The sequence below is a fragment of the Ctenopharyngodon idella genome, chromosome 16 (assembly GCF_019924925.1).
Source record: "Ctenopharyngodon idella isolate HZGC_01 chromosome 16, HZGC01, whole genome shotgun sequence".
NCBI classification, from domain to species: domain Eukaryota; kingdom Metazoa; phylum Chordata; class Actinopteri; order Cypriniformes; family Xenocyprididae; genus Ctenopharyngodon; species Ctenopharyngodon idella.
The window spans coordinates 16,099,545-16,117,687 of record NC_067235.1 but is presented as its reverse complement, the minus strand read 5'-3'; the positions used below and the strand labels follow the sequence as shown (position 1 = coordinate 16,117,687).

General features: G+C 36.7%; 1 protein-coding gene across 1 annotated transcript in view; it reads left to right on the top strand.

Moving 5' to 3' along the window:
• The window catches only part of si:ch73-22o12.1 (nectin-2), a 75,565-nt gene extending 57,607 nt beyond the window's left edge, over positions 1-17,958 (top strand). Inside the window, exons 7-10 of the mRNA XM_051865027.1 lie at positions 15,784-15,913; positions 16,267-16,324; positions 16,900-16,971; positions 17,169-17,958. Coding sequence (XP_051720987.1) covers positions 15,784-15,913; positions 16,267-16,324; positions 16,900-16,971; positions 17,169-17,345 — 437 coding nt within the window. The 3' untranslated portion in view covers positions 17,346-17,958. The remainder of the gene's footprint in view (positions 1-15,783; positions 15,914-16,266; positions 16,325-16,899; positions 16,972-17,168) is intronic.
• Positions 17,959-18,143: the final 185 nt, after the last annotated feature.

Sequence of the window (18,143 nt, the reverse complement as noted above, 5' to 3'; positions counted from 1 at the left end):
CCACTTTATATTAGGTAGCCTTAACTACTATGTACTTACATTTAAATTAATCATTTGATACAATGCACTGATTGTTTTAAAAATACCTGCATGTATTTACATCTGTAATTAATTTCTGGAATTACATTTATAATTACACTGTTGACCCATCCCTTACACCTTAACCCTTAAACCTACCAATACCACCAAAACTGTCCCTGACCTTACCCGTATCCACCTCAATAGCAGTAAAAGTGTTTTGCAATACAGTATGAACACAATAAGTACATTGTGTTTATTTTTTGATGTAAGTACATAGAATTTAAGGCCACCTAATATAATGTGGGACTATAATAAACTAATTAGAAATATTCTAAACAATTTTAATTATAAAAGAAAATTCTAATATATATATAATTTCATTTTACTGAATGACACTTTTGGTTATACCGAATGACGATATTTTAAAAAATGCTAACAGGCTGATATCTAGCTAGTTAGCTTGCTATCTAGCTAGCAAAAGAACATTCAAACATTTTATATTTAGAACAAGTTTTTAAAATATTACAACATTTTCCATGTTTTATAGCAGTTGTACCGAATGACCTGAAGTTTCGGGACATGCATATGAGCAAGTGAAAACTTGAATTTTTCAAATAGTTAAGAGAGAATTAGTTACTTTGCTTCATGACCATGTGGTCCTTTGCAGGTGTCTGAATGATGTCACATCCTGTCACATGATATTGACCGCATGACTTTATCCAAAATGGTCCCTTTATATTGGTTACTCCGAATGACATCAATGAAATTCATTTTTCCGGACATTCTTTCTCATAACAAAACAACGACTTCTACACATAATTTTAATACCATTTTGCACTATGTTGATATATTATGTTATAAAATCATGCCAGAATAAAAAAATATATACTTTTATTACATTTTAAGATATTTTAATCACAAATTAAGTGGCTGTATTGGCCTTTGGATGGTTAAACCGAATGACCTTTTGACATTTCAAAATCTTTAAAATACCTTTATATGTAGCAAAATATAATTAAAACCTTTTGGATTTGATAAAAGAGATCTAGTTGTACTACCTTACATACTTTGGATGTCATATCTTTGTTTTTTATTATTATTATATTATATATATTATATATATTATATATATATATATATATATATATATATTATATATATATATATAGTATATTATATAATAACTGCTTCTGTAAAGGCTCAAGGACGATAACGATAAAGATATTGTTTTATAAATCGTTCACACCACAACTATAGCGGCACAGAGGAACAATATCACTGGAATCACTTTCAGCTGATGAACGATAAAAACAACCAATCAGAATCCACCTGACTTTAAAGAGCTTATGCCTTTAAAGCAGCAGACAACAAAACTGCAGCACATGCTTATAAAAAAAAAAAAACATTACCTTGCATTGGTGTGAACACTAATAGTTAATATTGTTATAGTTATTTTTATAGTTAATAGCCTTAAGTCTTTTTTTCACCCATATGTTTTTAAAAAGTGAATCATTAATAATAATAATATCTAAATGCTAGAGTATAGCACAAGCTAAAGGCAGCACATTTCTTGTGGTACCAACAAATCCATCCTCATCAATGGTGATGGCTCAGAATGTCCATTGCAGGATTCAAACCTAAAACCTCTTTGTTACCAGCCCAGATATTTAACTATGAGCCTGGTGTTGCACACTTTCAAAACAACACTTCTATGCACATGCCTCAGTGAACGACACTGATTTGTCTCCACTGATTTGGGAGAGATTGAGGGAGGGAAATGAACTCTTCATGAACTGGATGTGCACATTGATTCAGTGTGTGTGTGAGTGTCAGCGCATTCATGACAGACTTCACTCATCCTTCATATGCATCTCATCTCTGTTTCTTTACTTAACGCTGTGTATTGATTATTCTTCATCCACTGACACTCTGGAGTCACCCGAGAGACGGTTGCCATGGCACTACACTGACAGATCCACCCTCCGTCTCCATAGCAGCTGTGACAGAAGGGTACAATGAAGTGTGATGGTCAGACGCACAGCTTCTGTTGGTTGTGAAAACTCTCATATGTGCATACATACAGATAGCCTGCAATACGACATGATGGAACTAACATAATATTTTGCTGATTTATGAAATGTCAAGGTCTTTATCACATAGCTTTTATTGCTATAGTGGTCTCGTTAAATTTTATGGAGAGCAGATCTTTATGACGGTAGATCAGGTTTTGATTTATGTTTTTAGTTATTGAGGTTGTGGTGGTATTTGTTTCAGAGAGAGAGTGGACGCTTAAAATGGGACGGTGTTAAAAGCCACTGATGAAATCATGCTTGAATCCATAGTAAATTTGGTCCTTGCAATGAAAACATCAGATGAATCAGATCAAATGATTGCTTAATTAAGTTTATCTAAATTGATGCGCTGCATTCAAAGCAAGCTGAGAGCGGGAGATTGCTGAGTTTAACTCTTGCTCGGCTGCCTAGCAGGACTCATATCATTCAAAAACACATGTAGAAATAGTTTAGCAGGCACAAAAGACAAGACTGGTGCATTGTATGTGAAAATAAATAGCAGAAAATTATTATAATCATCCATTTCTTCTAAAGAATTGTACTCGATTGACAGAGCAAGAACAATATGGTACAACAAAACAAGCAGAACACATTCTACACTATACAATGGGCACAGTGCGTAAAGACTAAAATGGCATGACATGGGACTTTAAATAGCACATTTACATTCAGGTTGCACAAATAGACTACATAACAGACATGCGTTTACATGGACCCTAATAATCATGTCAGTCTGAATTAATTGGCCATTCGGATTGTAAGGGGTGGTTTAAACTTTTTCTGATCCATCACATGTAAACACTTGATCGGATTGAAAACCAAAACTAGAATGTTCTGCGCATGGGCAATAACATAAAAATTGCATAATAACGTATGACGCACGGAATGAACTGTTGTTGTTGAAATACAGTGTCAGAAATGACTCGTGTCAATCTAAAATTCTTCTTCCACTCATCGTCTGTGAAGTGGAGCAGGACAACATCCCATCAGTCCTTCGCTTCAGGCTTTCATCCACAGTCGACGCCTTGTTTTGTCCGCGGGAAGGGGTGTTTTTACGGCTTGATGAATAAAAGCAGCACGACACAAAGCTTCATGTGCTTCACGTCTTCTAATTAGGGCCTATAATAGATAAATATTAAGTCTGCTTTTTAAACCAAAGGAAAAAAAGCAATGGTAGGAGGTTGGTTATGCGCCAACAGCTGTCATGCACACCCTGGACGCTCTTACAGGGGCTGTTTACACGACACCGTTTTCAACTAAAATCTTTTTATGCATTTTGGCCATTCATTTACACAACAACAGTGTTTTGGGGTGCCTGAAAACGCAAGCTTTTGAAAACGGGTTTCAAACTGCAAGTTTTTTTTTTTTTTTTTTTTTTTAAATGATACTGTTATTATCTCTGTGCGAACTACATAAATGCGAAATTGTGAAAACGACGTCATGCGGATGCGTATTACTTGTTCAGTCTATAGGTGTGTAGTGTTTCTTTACAAAGTGACATTGGCGACTACTGGCCTGGCATGAATAATACAGTGTTTTTAGTCTTTTCGCAGATCTATGTGAAAGGAGATCGTTTTGACAACGTTGTCGCCTATTCACAAAAAAACAGAAAGGAAAAACTTTTCCGTTTTTAGTACATCGTTGCCGCGAAAACATACCCACAGTCTGCTCTCACTCTGATCACCCTCACTTGCAGCTCATTACTATCTCATTTGGACCTGCACTTAAACTCCCATGATCCTTGAACTCTCATGTTCAGTCAGTGTCTGGCCTTCATGTAGGCACCAAGAGCTCTCCTTCTGCTCTAATTTCAAGGACTAAGGACTTACCCGTGTGATATTTACCTGTGCTGCAACGATCTATAGGAATAGATTAAGCTTACCTGTTAAAGAACTTACCTGTTTGTTGATCTTTTCTGTTTGAAGAATTTATCCTGCTATCTTTAAAGCGAACTGTGTTCTATGTTTCATGTGAATGATGATTTAAAGAGAATTGCTATCTTCAAAGCCTTTGTTATTATCTCGATGGACTTTCTAAGTTATAAAGTGAAAGTTTAATGAACTCTGTTTGTGTCTTACCTGGAATTCCCTACCTGCTAATATTGGAGAACTCTGTATATTCGTGCAGTGTACGTATTATGTGAAAAGATGCATTCTGCTTTGGAGCTTGTGACATATAAACACACACATCAACCCAATCACTTTATTTAGCGTTCATGTAAACACCATGTTTTATCAGTCGTAATGATTTCTTTTTAATTTATATGTAACCCGTCAGGTCCTACCCGCACCGCTCTGTGCGGGGCTCGAACCCGGGTCTCTGGCGTGGGAGGCGGGCATGCTAACAAGGAGGCTAAAGATAAAGGGTTCTCTATTTTTTTCTTCATGTTGGTTACACCAAGTTATTTTGATTTGGTGAACAAAGCTTTTCAAATATTAATAAGAAGCAAAGAAGTTTTGATAAATATATACAACTTAAAAATTCAAATGAATTTTTATTTAAAAAAATAAAAATGCTCCTCATAGAAGGCACTGTATGTATGTACTGCATTTCTAATGTTTTTCTGAATAAATTAATAGCTAAAAATGAGCATCAACTCAGTGACCCAAATAATAGTACAAGAAAAAAAAACTACATTCAGTGTGCATAAAGAGTCATCTACACCCTTTGCATAATATGTGGAAAGAATCGACTGTGGGTCATTGTGGTTCTTCAAACACAGGCAGACACTGGTCTTGGCTTGTGTGTGTAACAGGCTTTCAATAGTCTGCTGTCCTGCTCTGCCTGGTTGCTCTGATTAGTGATGATGACGACAGTCATGTAAGCTGCAAATATAAGCTGCACAGTTTCTCGCTGTCTCACACAGACATTATACAGCAGTGTGTTTACTGGGGCCCGGCCAATAGCTCGATGAGCAATAATTTCAAATAATGAATGAGAGAGAGAAAGAGCATAACATTAATCAATGCAGTATAGACGTTACCCACAAAAATGACACCCACCCGCCCTGCAGCATCCATGGCAGAAAAGGACAACATGGACGCCTGTAATGATCATTACTGTCCTCCTTTCTCTGTCTCTCTTTTTCCCCCTCACTTTCTCTCTCCCTGCTCATTGTTATTTTTGTAGCAGATAATGGAGTGGGTGTTGTGGCACAGGACAAAGTCGAAGATTCTCTTGTTAGGTCGCAATAACTCAGGCTACATCTTCATTAATCCGGTTACATTTGAAAACAGCATTTTTATTTCAAATCGCTCTCCGTCTACAATAGCATTTTTAAGCATTTTCCAAAAGTTTCTCGTCCACACGTACATGCCAGAAAACGCTAAAATCATCTTACTTCACATGCGTAAAAAGTCATAAAAGAACACAGAGACCAGAGATAATAAAGATCTCAAGCTTTTCTTCATGTTTTGCTGCAGGAGAACAATTGTGAAGTAATTTTCTGTCATCATTGCAGGAATATAATATGAAGATTCTACAAAGTAACATATATCTTTAGCAACACTGTGAAAGTGAATAGCAAGCGCTTACTGACATAAACAGAGATATTTATCAATACAGTGTGTCACATGACTAAACGTGGCATTGCTTCAAATTTATCCACTTGGAGGGTGTCTTCAAAAAGTTCAGTTTTTACAGGAAAAAGATGTGTTTTCAAATGTATCCGGATTAGTTTAGTCGTAGCCTCAGTCACATTAAAGACTTTTTATTGGGTGTGTAATTAAAGGTTTTGGAATGTTCATCTACGGATTCTGAAATATAGCACATGGCCTCTGGTTTGAGGCTAAAAGAAGCTTTTTGTCATACAGTGCTGGAATTTTTGTACGATGTTGGTAGAATCTCAGATATTCAGGGATGTGCGGTTGTGGGCTTTGGGATGCTTTGAATATCTGGGTTGTGTAGGGGTGTGTTCGCTCCAGTTAAAGTCGTTGTGTTGGGGTGAGTTTGGAATGTAGCTGCGGACTGTGGCGGGAAACACAGCAATTACAACTGTAGCAAGCATGAATGCTCACTAATGAAGCTGAATAACTCCCAGCTAACGAACAGGTAAACAAATACACACACATCAGTGAGCACACACGCTCACGGAGCGATCGGGACCCTGTGGCTGAATGCGGCTATGTAATTGGGGTAATGGCCCGGTAATCAGGAACTGGTTGGTTCAGTCGTGAGGATGTTTAGGCCACGGGCAGGAGCCTTAAACCACGGAGCTCTAATACATCTGCATCTCTAAACAGGAGCGATCGCAGCACTACTGCCCAGCAGCGACTGCTAAATGCTAATACATGGAAATCTTAATGAGTGTGCTTGGATAAATGACTTCCTGTGCGTGTGTGCGAATGTGTGTAATATAGATAGAGGTTAGAAAGGTTAACACACTGTCTGCCCTCGGCAGTAACACATTAACTTTTAGTTGGGAGGAGCTAGAAAACCTCAGTGAGAAACTGTAATTCTTTCACTTTTGTTTACTGTTTCATTTAATCAAAAACTTTAAACTTAAACTGCAGGTTCCTGTTGAGTCAAAGTTCACATTGAAAATCTGAGATTCAATTTAAAATGAAGAAAAATTATAAAATGATTAAGACGTGTTTTAGATTCTGCAAAAATTAATTGTTGCCTTCTCAAAATAGAGAAGGCTCAAGACACTCAAATGTTGAGACAGTATAGGAAGCAAATGAATCAAAAGAACAATGCTTGGAAAACAGTGAGACATAATTAAGCTTTAAATAAAAAACTGTAGCATTGATGAAGATTCTTCTCCCAAACTTTTGTTAATAACTCATGTTGTAATGATTGAGAGAAATGAAAGGGAAAGTGTGGTGGTTGCCCTTTCAAGCTTGATGAGCTCCATCTGTGGGTGTTTATGTAAGTATTAGATATCACAAGTTTAAATATAATCCTGATGACTGAGAATACAAGAGAAACAGAAAGTGTGGTGTTTCCTCAACACTTAATTAGCAGTATGCATGTGTTTGTGTGCATTTAGGGGAAATGGATGAAAGTATGCCTATATGTGAGATCACAAGTTTAAAAATAATCTTGATGACTATAGGGACACTGGTGAGAGTCGTTTTTAACTCTTGACAGCAATATGTGTTTACTTAGCTATACTTTAAGGACAGACTTGTCCTCAGAAGTGAGCTAAATGTGACAAAACATCCCCTTGAGGACATCTGTGGTCGTCCTCAATTGCAAAAAAAATGATTTGTGCATAAAATAATACATGAAGTGTACGTGAAATCAAAGTACCCTGTTATTTTATGTTGGATATCCTGTTTCACTCGTAAGCATGCCACATTATAGCATGATTTGCGAGTGTATAGACCCTAGTCAGGGTAGATGTATATTGATTTTTACACTGTTAAAATCGAGGCTGCAGGGAGACTTACATTTACAATATGCACTGAATAAAGGTCCTAGATCACATGAACTTCAACTTTCAAAATGTTTTATGTAATTTTTGCCCACTGAAAGTCTTTCAGAAAGATGTTTCGTCAGCTGAACTCCTGGCATGTTGTTAAATAACAGTACAATCCCCTCACAGCCTAGTTTTCATTCCTGTCAGAAATTAAATAGAGTGCCAATATGCCTAATATTGCTTTAATACAACAATAAACAATAAGTTAGTATTGAGTAACTTACATTTTAGACAAAACATTGCCGGTTACTTTGTCTGTTTTTGCCCCAAAGAAAATAGTTCTCGAGCAACACGCATTGACTTTCCGGAGTGAAGCTGTGTTTTTGAATGAATCTGAATGATTCAATGACTCGCTCGTTAAGAGTTACTTGTTTCATGCCTGAATGAATCAGTGTTTTTGAATGAATCCATTCATCCATGTATTCTCCAGATGGCTTGAATGTGTAGGGGTTGTGTCACGAGGTTTTTGAATCATTTGACTTAATGATTCAGTGGCTGCATCCGAAAACTTAAAAATGCTGCCTTTGGAGGACACATTCCAAGGTGGGAAGGCATCAAGGCACATCCGAATCCAAAGATAGCTTCACTTCCTGTCTCATGAGATCTGATCGATTTTTGAAGGCAGCGTACATGTATCTTTCGCTACCTTTGATATCCCACAATCCTGCGCTTTCCATTCTGTGACAGTTGAGCTAAAAAATAAAGATGGCGTCTGAAAGTTGCGGTTGCTGGTCAGTTTGTGTGTAAATGTATGTTTTTGACTATTGTTTTCCACTTGTGATGTCATTTTTAGCAAGATATTCCTATTGTAGTAATTGAATATTTTTACGCGTACGCAAGGGTCCGCGTGATGCAAATTTCATCATCAGAAGAGAACGCGCGTACTGTACGTGCACCGCTGGATTTTTGTAACCGTGCATACTCGTATGCGCAGGTGGCACATGCGCATTTAATTTTTTTGCAGTAATTAGTTTATCCACAAGGTGGCAACCGTGCCCTGGGGGCGTCGATTCACAAGGTAGTCAAAGAAAAACTGCATAAACAGAACAGACCAGAACACATGCAAGCTACAGCGACAATGGAGGCCTACATAAATAAGATATTGTGCAAAGAGGTTAGAAAGTACCCTCATTTGTTCAATTCTAGCATGAAAGAATACAAAGATGTTTACATGGGCTGTAACTCGTGGCGAGAGATTGCTCAAAACTGCACATTCGTCGAACGCCTGTGTATGCGTATGAGTCAAATGAAGTTTACTTTCCAAGGCTGTGCTTCAATTGTGAGCGTACGCGTAAAAAAACAAAGTATTCCCAGGGCTTAAGTTTTCGGATGCAGCCAATGTCACACATAAAGACAATTGTCACCACCTATGGCCGTATATGTAACCTGCAGAAAGATTCACTTGGAGAAATCCCCACCAGTAATGCAGAGACTGAAGGTGCAGTTACATCAGTTAAATATCAGCGAAATTTCGTGAACAAAAATGTCCATTGTCAATAGCGTAGCGATGTATGAAGCATGTGCTGCTGAGCTCACACAGAATTCACGACGAATTTGCATTATCAATTAAACTCGATGTGAAATCTGCATCTGGGAAATCTTTCACCCTCAAAATTCACGTGGATTCCTATTGAAATTGATTAGTTTCAGTTACTACATTTCACCTGCAAAAATTCACTGGAGTTTAATGTGACCGCACCATGTAGTCTTTGACCGCACATTGTCAGTCTGTCCGGAACGCAGACAGACTAGAGTGATTCAAACATTGAAAAGTCGATATTGGACTGTATATCAGCGCTCAGCCAATCAAATTCGAGGGCCAGAATGAACTTTTGTATAGCCTAGTTTTTATATAAAAAGTTTATAGTACAGTATGTCATTGTGTTCTCTAAGTAAACATGTTTGTGTGCTGGACCACAACAGGGTAAATGATTGGACTTATTGTAATTTCTGTCAAAATCAGTCTTTGTCAGAAATACTGAAAAATTGCGCAAGTGACGTCAGGAGCTGTGGGTGTTGAGGGAGCAGTGACCTTGGAGATGGGGATCCGGCCTGCTCCTGTGGCTATGTCTGCTGCCTTAATGCGCAGTGGCAGAAACCTCACTGCCTCCCCGGAGAGACGCACACATACTCATGCACACACAGAGACTCAGTGTCGCTGACATCAGTTTAATCCTCAGACAGTTTAAATGCATGGGCTGAGTCTAGGCCTCAGCTGTGATTAGTGCTGGGCAGAGTGTGATGAATGAGACTGCTGAAGATACACACGCACACACTTGTGCCGCATTGTTATCATGAAGAGTGATGGGGTGAGTCAAATTGCATGGCATATATGCGGCATATTACAGTGCTCGCCGCAGCTCAAGTGAAATGAATGGTGACCACTTGTGAACCACATGTCCGTTCAAAGTCAGAGGCAGAGAAGGCATCAGATAAACCCGTTGGCAAGATAACCGTACACATGTCAACCCTCAAATATTTGAGAATCCCTAAAAAAATCTTTTGAATTTATTGTAGATACTGTAAAGATACCCCACTTTAGCCTTTTTCAGATCATTTGCTTTAACTGAAAATCCTGTCATTATCTAACTCAAAAGAAGTTCAAAATCAAAATGTCAAAGCTACTCTTTTCCATTCCATGAAAAAGCATGCAGAGAAAAAAACTGTCAAGTTAAATTTTGTCAGGTTGAAAATATCTTATCAGGATGTGCTGCTACCATATAGCTTAACAAGACTAGCCCACTAACCCTAACTGGTCTAATCATAACCTTACATAAAACCGAACAGTGAAATTAATGAAATGAAATGAGTGTTTCACTCAACTAATAATGAAATTTCATTGTACTTAATAGAAAAAAGTTGCGTGAACTCAAAATTTGATTGTATTAAGCTGAACTTAATATGATTGAGTTGCAGCAGATTTACTAAAATATAAGTGAATTTAACTTAATGTACATGAGTTTACAGTACTCATACTTATTGGTTTAAAACTTAAATGATTTAAAGCAATCGATTTCCTCAAATGGTTTGAGTTACCGTAACTTATCAGGTTTTACAGTGTAGGGTATGTCATCTTGAGAGGAAAGTGAAACTTATTTTATAATTTGATGGACTTTGCACTATTATTGAACTGAATCAACACTAAACTAACTAGAGGTGAATAATGACATTAGGTCTATTATCTTCTGTAGAATTGCTTTAGTTGAACTGAGTTCATTTTATAACTAATGAACTTTGCAACATTTACAATATTATTGAACTAAATTGAATTAACATTGAACTAAATTGCACTGAAAAATAACACATCTTCTTTTTATAGCTGCTTAACAGCTGAAATTGTATTTGTTTCATAATCGAAGACATTGTGACATTAATACTGTTATTTTTTTGTTTATTAATGTGAGTGAGGCTGCTTTGAAAAAAATCTGTATTCTATAAAGCTCTATAAATAAATGTGAAGTGTGATTTTCTACTTGCACCTCAAACAAAAACTATACTAGACTATCACATTTTACTACTAAGTTGTTAAAAACCTCCCCCCACACCCCTTTGGTCGTGTTTTGTCTCGCTTAGGGCCTTAGAGAAAATAGTGTTTCCCCATCTACAGAGCTTTCTAAATGAAAACCAAATTTTTTAAGTGTTCTCTGCACGATTTTAAAACAAAACTCAAAACCTATCTTTTTTCTTTGGCTTTTAATTGTAGCTGATCTGTTCTGTGTTGTAATTTACGTTGTACATGGTGCTAAATGTTGATGATACTTAATATAATGTACAGCACCTTGGTCAACAATTGTTGTTTTTAATAGTGCTATATAAATAAAGTTGAGTTGAGTTAAAGGCACAAAGTGAGTCATGATAACCACTACCCCTTCAAAAATTAGATGAATGACACCTCTAAAAACACATTCACTCTCATTTGTTCACCTCTGGCAGCTTTTAGGGGATTTACACGAGCATCACGGTTTGGATTCATCATGTGTGCTGGTTTATATGTCAAAACGGGTATATGTTGTAGAACGTTTGAGTTTCCAGTGTCAGATGTGTCATCATCTCTCTTTGATCTGTCTGTCTCTTATTGTTATTCACCGGGATGCAATGTCTCATGGGAAATGTTCTCTGATGTCAAATTCCACTCAGTCAGAATGGATGCTGATAATCTAACTCCATTAAGCATGGATCTGGAGGCTTGGCTTCCCTTCTGCACACACACACACACACACTTGGTCTATTTGCTGTCCTACATTGACGGAGCATCATGTCTACAGCCATAATCCCCCTAATTGTGTATGTCTTTTCACATTGACAGATCCATAATTCAGCTTAAATTGTTTATTCCACAAATTAATGCCATCAACCTGCCACTTCAGACACACCGTGTGAAATAGGATTGTCGTGGCAGACATGGGCCATGTGACCTGATTGTAATCACCGTAACTGAATTACTGCATACTGTGGTTTATTGAGCCCAAGAGCTTTCAAAATGCTTTTAGTTTCAGTTACTCTGAACTATGAGACGAGGCCACAGGAAAGATAAACAAAACTACAAACGTTTATCTCTAATCTGGTTTTGGTAAACATTGGAGGAAAATTTTGTGTTCAGTGAAACTAAAGTAATTTCAAGAGTACACTGGACGAATGTTTGGAAACCATGTCAAGTGTTACTTCATGATTTGTTAACAAAACATTTTTTCTTTTGTCAAATCAACTTCAATAATTAATGTGGTTCAGATAACATAATATTTTGAGTTTATGTTGATTAAACCAATTCAATTAACTTAAAATTTTAAGGCGACCAGGTAACTTACTTTTTTAAGTTAAACTAACAATACTTTTTACAGTGTGTTTAAATTAAATTAAAACAATAAATAATAAAAATACAAATTTTAGAAAAATAAAATAAATCATATAAAATTATTAAATAAGATAAATAAAAATCGAATGAATTTGTATGATATCATTTTCAGTACCATACCAAGTAAATTATGCTTTTGTTGTTGTTTTTTTTCATTTGTTTTTCTCCTTTTGTGCTCACTTGAAGAGAAGCTATTCCTTTAACATGACATAGCAAATTTGGTCTCCGTGACACTGTTAAGTTAATGCACTGCAATATCTGTGTCCACCATTTATGTGGCAGTAAACAGCCTCACATGGACGTTCTGAGACTCTGAGCTGTAGACTGGAGTTTATAAACGGAGATGTCACATTGATGATTGATTGAGTTTTTTCCCTGCTTTCTTGCGCCATTGCTCCACACACACACACGCACATACACTCATATCCTTCCCTCTCATTCTGCTTCTGTCTGCAGTGACCTTCACTTCCTCTACACCTCGTATTCTCTCTTCGTCTCTTTCTGTGCTTGTGGTATACTGCTAAAGGCTCTTTCTTCAAATGAATCAGCTGTCTCCCTGATTGTGTTCTTAGATTTGAGTGGTGTTTTGCTCATTCTGTTTGTGTGATGGGATAATTCTGCAATTCATGCTCAAACATGGCTGTTTTTATGAACTGTGTGTAATGCTGTAGCTATTTAGTATGCGAGTATGTGGTGTAAGGGATAATGTTCTGTCAGGCGGTCATTATCACAAAATTAACTCCAACAAGGTGATCAGGATACTGATGTGAATACACACACAATTTCCAATTGCGTGGATTCTTATTGAAATGACTACATTTCAAAATTTGCCGAGCAATGTTAAGTGCTTGAATTAAATGTGACCCCACGTTAAATGTGACCCCACCTTAATAGGACAGAAAGTAGTGCCGGTGTTGTGCTGAATTTCAACTCCCCAATTTATTACCCCTCTCGTTGAAGCCGCTACCTGATTGCCTAATCCTAACCCCACCCCCACCTTAATCCTAAACCTACCTATACAGGGGGTTTGGTAATAATCTGGCAGGGGTCAGAATTCTTTTGTGCTGAATTCTGTGACCCACCTAATTATGTGACCACCATAGTATAGGCGCTGTAATGACAGTATAGTTAAGGTTAGGATTGAGATTAGGATTAGGTCAATACAGCGCCTACTACGTCACATAATTTGGTATAATAACACCGCGATATATTGCCATGGGCAACGGTAAAATATCCAGTTTAGCGTCGCTCTACTACTAAAATATTTCACGCTCAATTTAGCGGTTGACCAGAATGACGTATTCTTAAGAGTTTTATGATAAAATGATATGCGTTACCTTCTCGGATGTGTTATCTGCTAAGAGATTTCAGCTGAACCAAGCGAGAGAAAAGAGGAGAGAGCGCTTTAGGACATGAACGAGAGATTGACAGCGCGAGACGAACGGAGTGAAAGAACGACATGTGATTGACAAGGCAGATATTCAACAAGACGTGACGCGCACACGTTCCTTCTTCCAAACTTGTGTCTTTCTTTTAAATAAAAGCACCCCTTCTGTCCTTTAAACCGGTTTGTCTGGCTGGCCAACATTCTCTCTTTCTTTTTATTTCTACCGACATCCCCACGTTGATGACTTGTGGAAAATCGCCAGCGCAGGCTCTTTGGCTGTACGCCAGACATTAACCTGCCTGTCAGTATAACACCTGCAACGCAATATGAGTGATCCGAGAGCGCAGATATATTTTCACATTAAACGCTGCACTTTTATGGTGGTGACATCAGCGAGTCTGTGTCTAGAATACATTGTCCTGGAGGAGTTTTTATAACGAGTGTTTTATACAGCTGTAGCGCCATCTAGTGTAAGATCAGGTTATTGCACTATGATACATAGGTCTTTATGTATGCTATATATATGTATGTATTTATTTAGCTTAGCACAGTGGTTTCCCAACTCTGGTCCTGGAGTCCAGCACTGCACAGTTTAGATTTCGATCACATGCCTATCTTTAAAGGCCGTTTTTTCAAAATGTTTTTTTTTCTCATACACTGAGCCAGAAATCTGCACTCAGTAGCACTTATACACAAAACCTTTACAGTTCTATTTCTATCCAGGAATGAAGATTTTTACAGAGAACTTCTGTAATATATCATCATATACAACATGTTTTTTTTTTCCTTCTTTTTTTATGGGTGTTGACAGAGATAAAAAGAGATATCAGTAATCCCCTCTGTAAAAACCTTGGACTCAAAGAAGTCAACATTTTCAACCAAGAATTTTAAACCCTTTTTCAATGTTCAGATTTCTGGAAATGTATTCAAATTAGTGCATATTTAAATATAACATTTAAGAAAACTTGAAATACTTTGAAACTTTGAAAAAAAAAAAAAAAAATGTTTGCAATTTTTAATGTGTAAGTATGGTGATATCTATTAGTTACATTTTTTTTTTACATAAAATATTAAGTAATAATTAATAAAATAATGAATTATTTACAATTTTAATCTTTAATACCGTGATTATTATAATTACATTATAGTGTCATTCCAGGAGTAGCAGGTAGGCCTAATACTGATGAACATATTTAATATTTTTATAACATATTTAATATATAATTACTTCCTGGAACAGCTTAGACATTATTGTTAGTCCTATTGTTAATATTTTAATATGGACACTGTAGTATGAAATGTGTCTCCAAACATACCAGACATAAAATATTTAAATCATTTAAAAGTATTTTACACATATCATAAAAGTAAAATTCCATAATGACAAATGTACAAAAATATTTCACGAAAAAAATATAACATCATTAAAAATATATGTATTTCTCACCCAATGTCAGAGGTGTGAAACATCATTCTCACATGCTGCAATTTCTGATTTTATTTCTAAGCTGAGCAAAAACTCTTCCCATCAATCAGCATGTCCTGTGAGTTGTAGAAATAGAGAGTTCCCCCTGAATATGCATAATAATTATTATCATAAATGATCATGATATCATCAGAAATGAATGCAGCATTTTTCGTGGTTTAGAAGATCTCAATGTTAATGTTAAACTGTGTGGATATGCTCTACAAGACAGATGAACATGATTCCATGTGTGTGGAATCTGGGATTTATTATTCCAGCCTAAGGAAGAGGGATCTGCTGTGAGATAACAGCACAGCAGGATTTAAGTGGTGTTTATAAACTACCAGAACTTGTATAGATATGTCAATAAACAGTGTGCGGTTGGTCATGTGTTAGTATGCAAGCTGTTTTGACTAAGGAGAATGCTTTGAGTTCAGAAACTCAAGAGTATGCTTACAGTACATACAGTAGTACACTGAGCTGTTTTATTTCAAAAGATCAAGGAAAATTCAATTGTTATTGTATGACCCATAGAGCTCTAAGTCTTTCTGTCCCTCCCTTTAGATTTTCGTCAGTCAGCGCCGGGTGCCGCTACTGGAGCTATTATTGGTGCTGTTCTTTGTGTGATCATCCTCGTAGCCATAATTGCAACTACCATAGTGATGGTCCGCAAACGCCAGAGGAAAAACACAGAGTAAGTACTGCCACCTCTTTCATATTCTGTCTTTGACAGGTACCCTGGTAAAAATAAGTTACTTATAAACAATGTTGGGGAAAGTTACTTTTAAATGTAATGCGTTACAATATTAAAGCACACATAACACCGCCGACCTTATTCCCGAATTCTCTCAACATGGTGACAGAAGAGCTGTCGGTCAATAAATAAGAAAATAAAACAACTAATGTGTTACTTTACTCATTACATGAAAAAAGTAATCTGATTACTCATAACTGATTATTTGTAATGTGTCACCCCCAACACTGCTTATAAATGACCTGCGAATGTTTCCCACTTTACTGATCATGTGTTTGTGTCTGTTCTTGCAGCCGTCCACCCACTCACAAACCTCCTCCTCCTATGAAGACATATTCCTATTCAGACAGAGTGAGTAGAGCCCAGAGATTCATACTCATTTTAGATTACGGAGAGAGGGAATTTTTTTTTTTTTTGTGTATATTGTGTATATTTATATATATAATGTATATATACATAGTTCTGTCATTAAACTCTAGATGGCGCAGGCTGATGGGTCTTAACGCAAGCTGATGATAATTACAGCGTTAACTACTGGCACAAGCTGATTGGTCCATGTCACTTCTGCAGCCAATGAGCTTGTTGCTCACACATTTAAATGGCTGGTTACATTCACTATAGCAGTTTGCAGTGCGCTTCACAGTTCCTCTAAAACCCTCCACCTTCCCCAGCTCCACCTGTAGATCTGCTATGGGTTATTGATATATGCTATTTTATTATGCTAGTTTAAAGCACTTAAAGTGTGACCTCCGTCACTTATTAAACCACAAATATTTGTAACATTGATCATGTTACAAATCTTTGTACAGACAGTCAGATGTTCTTGCATTTACTGAAGCACAATAAATGCAATAATTTTTTTATACGGTGACAGAAACAAGCTTCCATAAAGCTCAGCAAATCACCCTTTTCTTTTCCTTTTGTAGCCGAGCATCAGTAAATCTGTGTCTGATCCTGAGCTCATGCACCATGAGACAGAGAATGAGGAGCCCATGACAGTAAGAGGCCATTTCTCTCATTCTCTCTATTCCTCTAATCCTTTGTGGCATTTAGGATGGTAAATCATACATATTTGATGCCATGTTCATTCTCCATGCATTATTCAAGCTTATTACTCACAGATCATAATCATCTCTATTATAGAAACACATGTGCTATGACTCTAATCACAACACTACAATCTCTACTCTGACAGGATCTCTCAGCATACTATGATGACAAGGATCATCATGAGCCTTCCTGGGAGGACAAACAGACTCCTTACCATGATGACAGAGACGAAGAAGCAATGATGGGAGAAGAAGGCATATATTACATCACTTCCCCTGCCGCTAGAGGGAGCAGTTTCATGTCACCAGCTGTGGTAGTGTAGGGATCATACCGTGCCGTAGGATTTTATACTGTAACCTGAACACTAATGTAGCTACTGTTTTATACTGTAATATGAAGTATGGGTTTGATTGCAAAGGCTTGTAAGGGCCCTTTTCTTCAGTGCCCAAAGACATCAATGTGAGAATGAAGACGTCATTGATTATATGTGCAAAAATAGATGCAGTTGAGAACATGCACAATTATTTGTCCGTCTGTGTCTGATTAAGGATTGTGCCATTTTTTATTGACTGTGAATGTTTAATATATCAGCCTTAAGGACGGAATGAGCCAGTGATCAACATACATTATTGAAGCATTATTATTATTGTGGGTAGGCCTGTTATTATTATTAGCGATTTTCCTTTTCTGTTGTTAACCTTTTTCTTTTACTTTTGTGCCTTACGATTTAGTTTTAGTATGGATTTCTTGTTTTAGTAAATTGCATTAGATTTCTAATCATTTGCACTCTCCTGACTTTTAGGTTAGGCTATATAATTGCATTGATTTTTTTAAATTATTATTTTCATTTGCTCCTTTAGAATATTAATATTTGTTATTTTCCAGTGTACTGCTATGATTGTTAAGGCTCAATAAACAGGGTGATATGCTTTCCAGGTACTGTATGTATGTTTTATATCATCAACATACGTGAATGGATGAGAGTCTTAAAATTGTGTGTACCATGGAAATATGGAAATCTGAAATTTTGTACAAAAGAGTTCATAAGCTCATTGAAATTAAAGTATGACAGTTTTCAGTCACTTTTAAAGAACTATCATTCAAAAAATGGTAATTTTCA